The sequence below is a fragment of the Malaclemys terrapin genome, chromosome 15 (assembly GCF_027887155.1).
Source record: "Malaclemys terrapin pileata isolate rMalTer1 chromosome 15, rMalTer1.hap1, whole genome shotgun sequence".
Classification (NCBI taxonomy): domain Eukaryota; kingdom Metazoa; phylum Chordata; order Testudines; family Emydidae; genus Malaclemys; species Malaclemys terrapin.
The window spans coordinates 22,708,914-22,722,270 of record NC_071519.1 but is presented as its reverse complement, the minus strand read 5'-3'; the positions used below and the strand labels follow the sequence as shown (position 1 = coordinate 22,722,270).

Sequence of the window (13,357 nt, the reverse complement as noted above, 5' to 3'; positions counted from 1 at the left end):
CAGTCCTTAACACATTGTAGCAATACCTTAGAAAAGAAGTTGCCAAGGACATGTGATAGTTGTGTGAAGTCATACTATATTGATATATCAGTGAGAAATATAAACTGCAACATACAAAAAAAGACAATGAAACTAAGGGTCAGGAAAAGGAAAATAACATACCCACTGAAAAGAGTTTTATCATATTCAAGCAGCCTGAAAGACAACTAACTATGCTGCTTCCTTTTGATCAGGATCCAGTGTGATCTGTTTAGAAAACGTCAGAGGAAAGGTACATTAGATATCTGTTCTAAGCCACTCAAAAAATAGCAGTGTATAAAAATACGTGTCAAACATAAAATAAGTAATCTTTAACCATAGGAGAATGGGAGGAATGGAAATATAAGAGTGAGCCCAGCACTAGATCGTAAAGAGAGAGACTTCGGTGAGTGGCCTAAATGTTCCTTTTCTAAGAGAGTCCTAGAATTGAACAAATGCACTGAATGTACGCTAGTAATGTATGTGACTGCGTTCCTTTTGCCAAAGATTGACCTAGCCAGAATCCTTCACTGTGAAATGACATCTACTGAGAAGCAGCTTTGAGAATGTCACCTTCTAGTGCTGAAGCTGCACAACAGTTTCTGGAAGGCTTACCCTTTGAACTCTGCCCTTCTGGGTCTATTGCCACTGAGGGCATGTTCCCTAACCATAGTTACAGCACAAAAAGAGGGTTTGGGGTCTTGTGCCATGTTTTTGTGAACTGCATTAGTGACCATCATTTTAACCAAATGCTCTAAAGTCTAAAATCAAATGTCTGTAAACTTTGAGGATAGTTCAGTATAGCATGCTGCTGCACCTTCATGGCTGCAGATAAAAAAAAGTTGGCCCGAGGTCAACATAATAGAATCCCATTCTATGTGCTTGAATGATGCATGGGTGATGCTTTCCTCGGGGCACCTAGAGCTGTAAGCCACTCTTACCTCTGCGTTAGCAAGAGAGAGTTTTCCTGGAGTTTAGATTAAGAGACAGTTCCCTGCTGCACTAATCTGTTTGCCTCACCAGCAAACTCCTGAGATTCTGCCAGTCCTTACCTTGCAGGTAATAGAGTGAATTCAGGTTCCCCAGAGACATCTCACAGCAGAGAGGTAAATCCACATTCCTTTGTCTAAGGCAGGCTTGCCTCCAGAACATATTTCCAGCACATATATATAATTCCTTATATACAACCTGTACATAGATCACACAATATGACCAGCATGTCACCAGTTTTTTATGTGATACCTTACCAAAACCGTTTGGCTAAATATTTTGACACAGTCTGTTGTCTTCCCTTTGCTGTTTGGCATAAAGGGCCCTTAAGGTATCAAGGTGTTTGAATTTACATTTAGCATTGTTTGCACAACACTATTATACCATGATTATAGATTATATTCCTATTTTGCTGTATTCTAAAGAAGTGCAAATTCCTTGTTTTAGAACAGGGGTCAGCAACCTTTCAGAAGTGGTGTGCCGAGTCTTCATTTATTCACGCTGATTTAAGGTTTCGCGTGCTGATAATACATTTTAACGTTTTTAGAAGGTCTCTTTCTATAAGTCTATAATCTATAACTAAACTATCGTTGTATATAAAGTAAATACGGTTTTTAAAATGTTTAAGAAGCTTCATTTAAAATTAAATTAAAATGCAGAGCCCCCCCGGACCGGAGGCCGGGATCCAGGCAGTGTGAGTGCCACTGAAAATCAGCTCGCATGTCGCCTTCGGAACGTGTGCCATAGGTTGCCTACCCTTGTTTTAGAAGGTTTGCACTGCATCAAAGGTATGATAAAGCACAGTTGCAGCACAGGCCACATTATAAACATCCTTTGTTTTCTAAAGAGGTATTGCCTTGCACACTATCACAACATTAGGGACGATCCAGTACAGCAATAACTGTTGGGGGCAAGGAGGTATGTTAAAACACAACATTCTCTTTCCTGAACACACACATTACCCTTTTAAAATTACATGTACTTATCTCAGTGCTTTATAATGCATTTATAAAAGCTTCCCTGCCTGTTTTTCTTGTATTGTAAAAAGCTTTCATTCGCTACTTGGGCAATTGCAAGAATTGCTCATTTGCAGTTTGTTATATGTAGTATCACTTAAACAGTGCATAAGAGCACTTTATAATACTGGAGAAAGACAAGCAGGAGAGCCTTTATAAATATATTATGTCATTCTGGTAGCAACACTAGTTACGTTTGAGAAGATATTTTCATAACTCTTTGACATCAGCCCCATTAGAGAGATAAGTACACAAAATAAAAATTCTAGCAGCAAATGAACTTTTTTTGGACTAGATTTTATTAGTTGGCAATATCATGAAGGATAAAATCAATATAGAATTCAATTTTTTATTTTTACACGTTGTATTACATCTGATCTTGCGTACCCAACAATACTCAGCTTATTTTAAGTCACACTGAACCACAGTTTTAAATTTGATATTCATAATGTTGTTTTCAGAAACTTATCAAAGGTGAGTCTTCCATCAGTAACCCCAAAATATGGGATCATTATATTTTGGATCCCTAACTTTTCTTTCAGTTGGGAAATATGGGCCTTCCTTGTGACTCCTGACATCTTAATGGCTTTTCTATTTTCTATTCTAGCACTCTTCCTTTTGGAATAAACATTTTCCCCCCTCTCCTGTCTACATATCGCATTGTATCTCTTCTCTTTCCATTTGTATCTTCGGTCTGACAATCTCATCTGAAGTCCCAATAGTATTGTTTTTCTAGTGTTGTATTTCAGCGCATACTGACAGTGGGTCTTTTCCCATTGAAGTCTGTTGGAATTTAGCCATCAACTTTCTTCACTCCCATTAAATCCCAATACCGTCCTCAATGAAACCCCAAATGCCTGTCACCATATGCAGGCATTACAGAGTGCCCTAAAGTTCAACAAATTCAGACTGTTTTGCATGATGGGAGGGAGGAGAAAGGGTGAAATTAAAATTCAAGGAACTCTTCAGCAGCTCACTTATATATCTGGAATATTGATCTGTCTTCACCGAGGTAGTATGGCTGAGGAAAAGAGGCAGTGTCTCAGGTATTCAGGTCCTTGGCCATATGCTGTGTGGCTTACCTAAGGCTATGTCCACATTAGAGAGCTTACAGCGACGCAGCTGCTGTAAGATCTCCTGTGTAGCTACTCTGTGCTGACAGGAGTGAGCTCTCCTATCAACATATTAATCCACCCCGACGAGTGGCGGTAGCTATGTCGGCAGGAGACACTCTCCCACCAACATAGCGCTGTCCACACTGGCACTTATGTCGGTTTAACTTATGTTGCTCGGGATGTGTTTTTTCACATCCCTGAATGACAAAGTATACCGATGTAAATGGTAGTGTAGACATAGATTTGTATCTGTGGCTAACAGCTAGTTGACCTCTTGTTGAAGGATGGATGTAAATCCTGTTGCTTTAGCTACAGGCTGTAGAAAACTTAATCTTAATGAAATCAAGTTGGTTCTTGTATGGACTTTAAGAAACCTGTAACTTGAGATACTTTAAAAACATAAGTTTCAGAGTAACAGCCGTGTTAGTCTGTATCCGCAAAAAGAAGAACAGGAGTACTTGTGGCACCTTAGAGACTAACTAATTTATTAGAGCATAAGCTTTCGTGGACTACAGCCCACTTCTTCGGATGCATATAGAATGGAACATATAATGAGGAGATATATATACACACATACAGAGAGCATAAACAGGTGGGAGTTGTCTTACCAACTCTGAGAGGCCAATTAATTAAGAGGGAAAAAAAAAAAAAAAAAAAAAAAAAACTTTTGAAGTGATAATCAAGCTAGCCGAGTACAGACAGTGTGTACTCTTATCACACTGTCTGTACTCGGCTAGCTTGATTATCACTTCAAAAGTTTTTGTTTTTTTTTTTTTTTTTTTTTCCCTCTTAATTAATTGGCCTCTCAGAGTTGGTAAGACAACTCCCACCTGTTTATGCTCTCTGTATGTGTGTATATATATCTCCTCATTATATGTTCCATTCTATATGCATCCGAAGAAGTGGGCTGTAGTCCACGAAAGCTTATGCTCTAATAAATTAGTTAGTCTCTAAGGTGCCACAAGTACTCCTGTTCTTCTTTTTTAAAAACATAATGGAGCTAAGTTGTGTAACAGACCGTATGTGATTGCACCATGAGCTGGTTAGATATATGGCACTCTCTTAAGATATCCAAAGCTGTAGGACCAAGCTAAATGGGAATACAGGATTTAAGATGTGCATAACCAGAAGTTTCAGCAGGTCAGTTATGCTTAAGAGGTTTGCACAGGATTGCTGTGGACACTAGTACTGAATGAAGCAAGCTCTTACAGTCAGCCTGATGACGTCTTTGTGTCTGTAACAATAACTTTGGAGTACCACATCGAACAATTCCAGAACTTCAGAACCTGATTTATTTTTGCTGAAATTGGAAAATCTGAAAGGGACGTGTAGAGCTGTGTCTGCCACCCCCCTTCCCTCCCCACCAAAAAGCATCCGGTGAGCACTGACATCAACCAGATCTGTAATTGACTATAGATCAGAGCTGTTTGATGGCAGCCATTAACACCTTCCTGCGTAACAGTACCCTCATCTCAGTTCTGCTCATGGTCTCACTTCATCTTAAAAAGTTGACACCCATCGGTATGTCTACGTTTTCTACACAGATCACACTGGATCCTGATCAAAAGGAAGCAGCATAGTTAGTTGTCTTTCAGGCAGCTTGAATATGATAAATATAGTGGGTAAAACTCTTTTCAGTGGGTATTTTTTTCCTTTTCGTGACCCTTAGTTTCATTGCCTTTTTTTATATGTTGCAGTTTATATTTCTCACTGATATATCAGTATAGTCTCCTGCCACCACTATGTTCATACAATTGATCACATGTCACCTGGTAGCCGACTCAGGTTCACGGGGCTTGGGCTGCGGGGCTGTTTTGTTGCTGGGTATTCCGGGCTCAGGCTGGAGCCTGGGCTCTAGAACCCTGCAGAGTGGGAGGGTCCCAGAGCTTGGAAGTCTACACAGCAATGAAAGAGCCCTGTGACCCCAAGTTGGCTGACACGAGCCAGTCATGGGTTTTTCTTTGCTGTGTAGACATACCCTGTGTGACTTAATTCCCAGACAGAAAATAAATGAGAATGGTGGGAAGGAGGAAATGGAGGAGGCATGCAGAGCTCCTGGCATGGGGGAATTAAAAAGGAGATTCTGGAATGGGGTGGGTACACAGGCACCGGTTTCTAATTTTACCCAGACATGGTCAATCCCTGCTCAGCCCTAGGCCCTGCCCCAACTCCACCCCTTCTACCAAACCCCTGCCCCCGCTCCACCTCCGTCCCCTTCCCCCAAGGCCCCACCCTGCCTCTTCCCCGCCCCATTCTGCCCCTTCCCCCAAGCATGCCCTGTCCCCTGCATGCGGTGGGCAGGACGCACTGGGAGAGAGTTGATCAGTGGGGCTGCCCACAGGCAAGAGGCGCAGGGGAGGGAGGGAGCTGGGCACCTGTGGATGGGCATACTGCCTCTGGCACAGGAGCAGTTGAGGGCCCACAGATTGTGGTATATGAAGAAAGAGGGAATTGAGGTGGCACGGGGAGAGCACACAGAGTTCCTGGCATGGGGGAGTGCAGGGAGTCTATGAAATAGAAGGGGATGGGAGGATGGCACACACGGAGCTGGCAGGGTTGGAGATGATGGAGGAATGCAAGTGACCCCCCTGTGTGTGCAGTGCTCTCAGCCTACAGAAGCTACAGTGTGGAGCATTCTAGTAGTACCACATTACCAAACAGGAGGATGTTTTCCAGCAGAGAGGATGTTTTTTCTACTGCTTTATATTTCTTGGAACTAAATTGACACCAAGATCTGATCAATTTCCTTATCCCCTTTCTGTTAGAGTGAAATGCGGTCAAATCTTGATCAGAGTGGATTTGATTTAAATCAAATTGATTTAAATCACTACTCAGGAAGAATTGATTTAATCATGGATTTCTACATAAAAGTGCATTCTTGATGGTTGTTATAACCTTAATACATAATCTTCAAAACTCAGAGATAGATGTAGGTTTCATTTTTAGAAGGTACACACTATACATTTTTAAAGTGATTTATTTTGAAAACTTTTCAGACTAGTTTTACAGCTATATCAGAAATTTAATGATTGTTTGGTTATTTCATTTACCAAAGGTAATTGAAGCAGATATCTATGAAGTCATTGGTAGGTGAACTATCTCCAATTCAACACATTAATCATTAATATTTGGAGGATTTTCTTGCCATGCTATATTAGTAGGAGAACATCACCCAACAGACCTTTAAATTGTTTTATTTAACTAAAACAACAACGTTATGTATTCTGGATTTTTTTCTTCAACAGCAAACATAATATTATAACACAACAAGCATATAAATTTTTTAAATTTAAACAGTCAAGTTTTTTAAAATCAGGTTTGTTTGTTAAAAATGTTTTTAATTAAAATAGTTAAATGAAATATTTTAAAAAAACAACTTAAAAAAAAACAACCATTTTTGCTGTTAACAAGCATGTTATCTCTGGAGACAGAAATCCACAGTTTGAGAACTGCGAAACTAAGCATCTCTGATGGTATCTTCTAGACTGAGCACTGAGTCCCATTGGGTAGATAGAAAGATTAACCTATATAATCTATACAGAAGCCCCTGGAACCCCGTAAAATTGGGTCCCTAATCCGTGAGCTATTGGAACTCATTTGCAAAACTGTTCTTAAACATTACATGAATATATTGTCTCATATTATAGAAGTAGAATTTATAATCCCTATTCCATGATGAGATATCTTTGAGCTATAATCTATCTTAATTAAAACTACCTTTAGATAGGTTTTTTCCTCAAAAAGCATTTTATCAAAACAAATCCAATTTAAAGTGGGGGAAAAAAAACAAACTATTTTTAAAAAAAACAAACATTGATTTTTATCCACCCTCATCTTGATGCTGTTACTTAGTTTACTCAGTCCTCACTCAAGCAAAACTCTCATTGAATCAAAGGAGACTTGTCTGAACAATGATTGAGTAAACAAACTAAGGATATCAAGGTTTGATTTAGTGCTGAAATTATACTAGATCTGGTTCCAAAGCTCAGTTCAGCTATATTTCCCAAGACATTTTGTGTCCTAATGAACCATTATGCAGACTAGCATCTCTCTTGCAGTAATAAGTGGTGGGTATACTACTGTTTAGTCTCCTTTGGATTGCATTTTTCATCTGCCAAGGGCACCAAGAACCTGGAATTGGCATTCTTTTATTAAATATCCTTATGTATAGAGGATGCATAAGGTATGGGAAATAAAGCTCCAAGACAGCAGCAGGATTAAATTGCTCAGTATACCTTAACATTTTGAAAAATCTTGAGGAGCATAGTAGTTTTACTTGAAATTAGCATTTTCTGGCTTAGAAGTATTAGTGTCGGAGAAAAAAATACAACATTTATTGACGACCTTTACTGCATTTTAACACAATTTTATTAGTCTTTTAATTTATCCTCTCATTTTGTAGGCACACTGAATATTTGACCATATATTAAAATTGCTCCTCCCTCTGCTGAGTTCTTGATAAAATGGGGAAGAATCCTGAGGTCTAGATGCTGCTGGTTTTGAAGGCGCTCTGGCACTTTTAGTGTGCCTCCAACCAGTAAACCGTGTCTGCAGGAGACTCTTAGAAGAGAGCTTTTACATGTAGTTACCCAGCTTTTGAGCACTTTTACTTGCATTAAATTGCAAATTGATGTTCCTTTTTTCTTCCCCAGGTTCAATAGATGAAGGGGTTACTGAGGGATTACCCACTCTCCAAAGTACCTCTGGCACTAATGCTCATGCAGATGATGATGATCGGTATGTACCAACATAGTGTGCAAACTGTTCTGTAGTGAGTGAGTGGTATGCTATAATTAACTTGCCCCAGCCCTGCTCGGAGAAAGGTTAGCTGCTCATACATATACTTTGTGTTGAACAAAGTACAATCAGTGCCTGAAGGATCAAATACTTTTAAGAGAGCAGAGGTGATGAAAGTCTGTTTGCTTAGCAGTTGCACTGTTTCCTTTTGCGAAGTTTCCAACTTAAACTGAAGAGGAAAGGGATGAGCTTATTCCTGTGCTGTGTATTCACACTAGTCTATATTTATATATGGACTTCATTGTGAAACAGTTAAGGTTGATGCACACAGTGTATAGATGACACAAACAAGGAAATGAAAAATTAATCCACATAACAGTACATATCTTCTCCTCCACCCAGAGAGAGAGAGACAGCTACTACAACTACTGTACATCACACATACCACAACCGTAACTCTGTTCCCTCAAACTGTTGTTCTTAATATACCTTTACCAAAATACCCTGTTTCATCACTATTTGTTGCAGATGTTTAACATAGTAGTTTGCTGTGCTGGGAGCGGGTAGTTTGTGAAAGTGAGTGATGGAAGGCTGGCATCCCTAGGTATATAGAATTAAGGTTATGGGAGCATGGACTGACGTGTATGGTAGTTATGTTGAAAGGAAGGTATGTGCTTGTGGGTGGAGTATGGGGTATGCGCTGTTGGGTAGCGTAACTTTTTATTTCCTAACTTTTGTAGTTTTTGTCACGTGTGGTATGTATGGAGCCACATTGTTTCCCAGTGAAGCTTTTAGTGTATTAATTTCCTAGTGTTTAATGTTTAATCAAGGGAGTTGGTCTTGGGCAAGAGGTATGGACCCTATGAGGGCTGCTCCAGGAGCTCTGACACAGTTGCAGTGTCTGATAGAGAAAATGTCATCAGCCAGCAGCTGCACTTTTCTAGCACACAAAATCTCTGTTGGCTGCCGATACATGTAACTTTCTCCATTGTAGAGTTACATGTGAAAAAAGAATGTAGCTGCTGGCAAAAGATTTAGTGTATGATTGAGAAGATTTTACACACTTTGGTCTGTAAACTTAGTTATAATAACAACATAGTTCTTATAACTATGACTAATAGTTAAAATAACCCTAAATATCCTTTTAAAAACTACCCGTTGCACCAAATCTACTCCCAAGTTCATCTCTATCCCGGTTTTTAAAAAGATACTAGTCAACAACAAAAAAACCAAACTGCCACAGACAGATTTCAGCCATGGATCAAATTCCGACACCTCCTATTAAAAAATCATACGAAAAGAAATTAATCAAAAACTTAATAGAAAATTCAAAGGGCATAAAACTAACACATTATGAAATTTACATGTAAAGGAGAAATAGGAATTTATGCCCCATTTTAAGCCCATGCTCGAAAAATTCCCAAACACAGATTTGTAGAACCATCAGTTAAATCCAGCAGGATTTGTGTACTATTTACTCAGTACTGAAGAAGCTGCTAGCTGTGTGCATTTATTAAGAACAGAATTCTGCACTTTGCGACTTTGGATTTTCTAAACCAAATGATTTATAAGTTCATATGCAGTTACAGGCCCTACCCCATAAATTGGCTAAATAATTAAGGCAGAGTTTCCTAGTCCCAGGAAGCTCACTCTTAAAAAGGTCTTCCCACTGTATTAGAGTTATGTATCCCAAAACTTTATTCTCACTCTAGAACAGACTTTATTACCGTTACCAACATTCAGATCTGCTCAGCTCAGTAGTACACAATCAACAGAAAAATCTTTAGCTGCTCTCCTACTCTTCTCTCTGAGGAAAAAACAAATTGTAGTTTAAAAAAAAAAAAACACTTGTGCTCTTACACTCTCCCTCTCTTTCTCTCTGTGCATGTATATGTATATATAAGGGGCTCTGATTTTGTCTGGAGGACAGTAAACTGGCCTCCTGGGCAGGTCACTATTTTTAATTCATTGTGCAGCATTTAGAATAGACACTTTAGAAGTGGGTTGGATGCTGATTCCTTATGTGTTCAGAGTACAATAAAGCCTGTAACTCTTAGTCACCTTCTGTTTAAAAAAAAAAAAAAATCTAAATGCTTCCTCCTACAGATAGCATTATCCATTATGCCCTAGGCTCACTCGAGAAACACTATACCCCAAATATAGCTTGAACTTACTCCAGGCTCCTGGGAGCAACAGGATTTTTTCCTATCTGAAATAAGCATGAGAACTTTGTGTTCTTCTAACACTCAGTAGAGCTTCTGTTACTGAACAAAGCACTAAAAACACTTGGTTAGCAGATATGGATACAAAAACTTTGCTCATTGGGTTTTTTCCATATGGATCATTAGTTTAAACCTCAGTTGGAAATTCCTTGATAGATTCTTGAAACTCAGAATCAAGTTTTAGACAGACATAGTAGACTTGCACCTTGAAACACTTAGTTGACTATGTGTGTGCTGCTCTTCTGTTAGGCTAGTCTTTGTATTCTAATCTAAATATGTTCTCCATGCAAAAATCATATTATAAATATTTTTCTGGTAAAATATCTTAATTCGGTGTTAATTGTCTAATACGATTAAATAGCCTCCTTGTTTCAAAAGCAGGTCAGATGATACATGACTTGAAGTAGACACATGAATATTTTATGTATTTGAACTTTTCTCATTGAACTGATTTCTGTAGTATTCTTTCTTCTGTTGAACATTATTAGATTGTAAATTTCCATAATATGGATATGTAGTAGACTGGTTAAATGTTTAGTCTAGTTTATTAGCTACTGTTAAATTAAGTTGACGCAAATTACCAGTACTGAAATATATGATGTTTGGAAAGTCTAATGAGAATGTTTGTTCAAATGGCTTGTCCATCTCCACAAGCGGGGGGCATTCTTGGGACAAACACAATGTTTTAGTGTTCATATTTGTCAGGATTTAGTTTTATGTAGCTGAATGTGCATTCCAGTCCATTTGCAGAATGTCAAAAGCAGATCAGTTGCTTATAGAATGTGATATCTGGACGTTATAACATGAACTATAATTAACAGTTCTTGTTTCTTGATCTGGGCTGATTGGAATGTTTTCTGTGCTTTTATTTAATTTTTAAAAATTACAAAATATTTCTTATTTAAAATGAATGCAAGGAAGGGAGGGAAAAGGTGATTTTTGTTTTTACATTTCTTCCTTGTGCTAAGGTCCACAGATCCATGAGCATGGGTACTTCAGCCAGCTTGCAGCGTGGGGAAGAAACTGATCTGTCAGTCATTGGGAGTTAGAAAATGCCCTGCTTCCTGAAATGCCCTCCAGTTTTATCTGCCTCCCCAGAGACAAGCAGATGGCTCACCCAAGCCTGCCTTGCTGCAGAGCTTTCTGGGGGAAATTCCAAACCCTATTTCAGATTTCTTACTATTTTAATTCAATAAAATATTGTCTGATTACCAGTTATCTCAGAGTGGCGTTTGCCTTTCAGGGAGACTGTCCCCTCAGCTCTGCTTTGCCTTCTGAGGCATTTGCAGCAGCTGGTGCTCCTGCAGGCTTCAGGAAGTGAGTTAGGTCAACAACAAAAAAAAGCCAGAGGCAAAAGGAAAGGTGCATGTCTCCTGCTTTCTCCCCTCTTCAAGTATCTCCTTGATGAGCTCGTCTGACTCTGTGGGCAGAATGCAGTCTTCCTCCAGTGCAGTCCAGGCGGGGTCACCCCAGACCCCTTCCCCCCGGCAGGAAAGTAGCCAAACGAGGTTGGAAAAACTGGCTCCAGGGACAAATAGCTCCCCCTCCTTCGGCTTTGTGAGTGGAACATTACTTAAAGGGCAATGCACCATACAGCCTGCAGCAGCAGCCATAACTCCAGCTGCAAAGTTCAGCTGCCTTCTCCCCCTCACATTCTCTGAGGCCATGGTTAGAGGACAGTGGACACATCATGGACTCTACCAAAGGTGCTGCCACCTCCATAACAGGCGTAGTGTTCCCTGCTGATATCCCAGGCTGGGCCCTCCAGGAGAAATGCAGACCTATCAGGCCCAGGTCAGTCCCTTGTGCTAGAGACGGGTAGAGTTTCTGGGGAGTTCATTCTTGAACTTCATGCCATGTCTTTGTGGGGAGGGAGAGGTGACAAACCCAGCCTCTTTCAGGATACAGAGATTGCTAGCCACTTGAAACAGTTTAGGAGCAATCTGAGCCCAGTCTCTCCTCAAAGCAAGATTATAGGAACAAATTTCCAAAGGGGAAATAAACAAAATCAGCGCTGTTCCCTCTGAACGCCTCCATGGAGTGCAGCATGCACCTAAAGCAGTGGTTCTCAACTTATTTGCCATTGTGGGTCGTATATGCAGCTCTATATGTGTTACGTGGGCTGCATCCACACAATATATATACTACTTTTATGGCCCTGAGGGTGTCACATGAGTCGTAGCTGTGTGCTGATTGGGCTGCATGCAGCCCATGGACCGCGGGTTGAGAACCACTGACCTAGATGTTATGGGTAGGGCTACGATTTTGTCACAGAATTAACAGATTCAATGACTTCCAGAGTCCTCCGTGACTTGTGCCTTCAGCACCTGGGAGTTGCAGGGTCACCCCATCACCCGTGGTGGCTCGGAACTCTGGGGCCCTAAGCTCCCAGCCACCTTGGGCAGAAGAATTCAGAGTTGCCGCGGCTGGCCAGGGCGCCCTGGGAGCACAGGGCCGGCAGGGTGCCCTGCAGCTGGGAGCCAAGGGCCGCAGGAATGCCCTGCAGCTCCCAGCCAGGTGGTGTGGGGACCCTCAGCTCCCCATTTTGTCAGGCATATTTTTAATAAAAGTCATGGATAGGTAATGGACTTCTGTGAATTTTTCTTTATTGCCCGTCACCTGTCTGTGATTTTTACTAAAAATATGAGAGACAAAATCTTAGCCTTTGTTATGGGTCATAAGGTAAATTGAAGTAGTCCCTGAAGTACAGCAGGAGAAAATACTGCAAGTGGTAGCTAGAACAAGAGCAGGCAACTGAGGCAAGGTCATTAGCTGCCCTCAGTTGCCTCAGAACTATATGCATGACTCCCAAACCAGGCCTATCTGGATTTAGATCTGTGTTTGGTTTCTGGGTCCTTCAGTTTGGGAGTGAATGGCTACCAACCTTTTTAGTTAAAATGAGGTCACAGGACATTGCCCACTGGAGGTATTCTAAGGCAAGAATCTCATGAACAGCTTTGTCCACTCTGAATCTCAAGCCACCTATGGAAATGCCAGGATGTGAATGAAACCATCCATAGTTTAATTCAGTTCAGAGCAGTACAACCCTTTCCCCATCCTATTTTCTAGCCTCATGCAGTCAGGAACAAACAGACCAGGGCATAAGTTCCTTAAGGATGCTTATCTTTCCCATTTCACCATCACATAGACAATTTTCCCCTCTTGCATGCAGATGGCAGCTTTTTATTTTCTCAACTTGTATTACCATTTGATTTGACAAGTGGTCAAATCCGGGTCTCTTCCAGGATCATGCCAGTAT

General features: G+C 40.4%; 1 protein-coding gene across 5 annotated transcripts in view; it reads left to right on the top strand.

Moving 5' to 3' along the window:
* ZBTB44 (zinc finger and BTB domain containing 44) overlaps nucleotides 1–13,357 on the top strand; it is a 59,351-nt gene that overhangs the window by 27,536 nt on the left and 18,458 nt on the right. For 4 of the 5 annotated variants that reach the window (XM_054005822.1, XM_054005824.1, XM_054005823.1 and 1 more), the window contains exons 3-4: nucleotides 1,668–1,796; nucleotides 7,792–7,876. In XM_054005822.1, the coding sequence (XP_053861797.1) occupies nucleotides 1,668–1,796; nucleotides 7,792–7,876 (214 nt within the window). The remainder of the gene's footprint in view (nucleotides 1–1,667; nucleotides 1,797–7,791; nucleotides 7,877–13,357) is intronic. The other variant, XM_054005825.1, reaches the window with a different exon arrangement.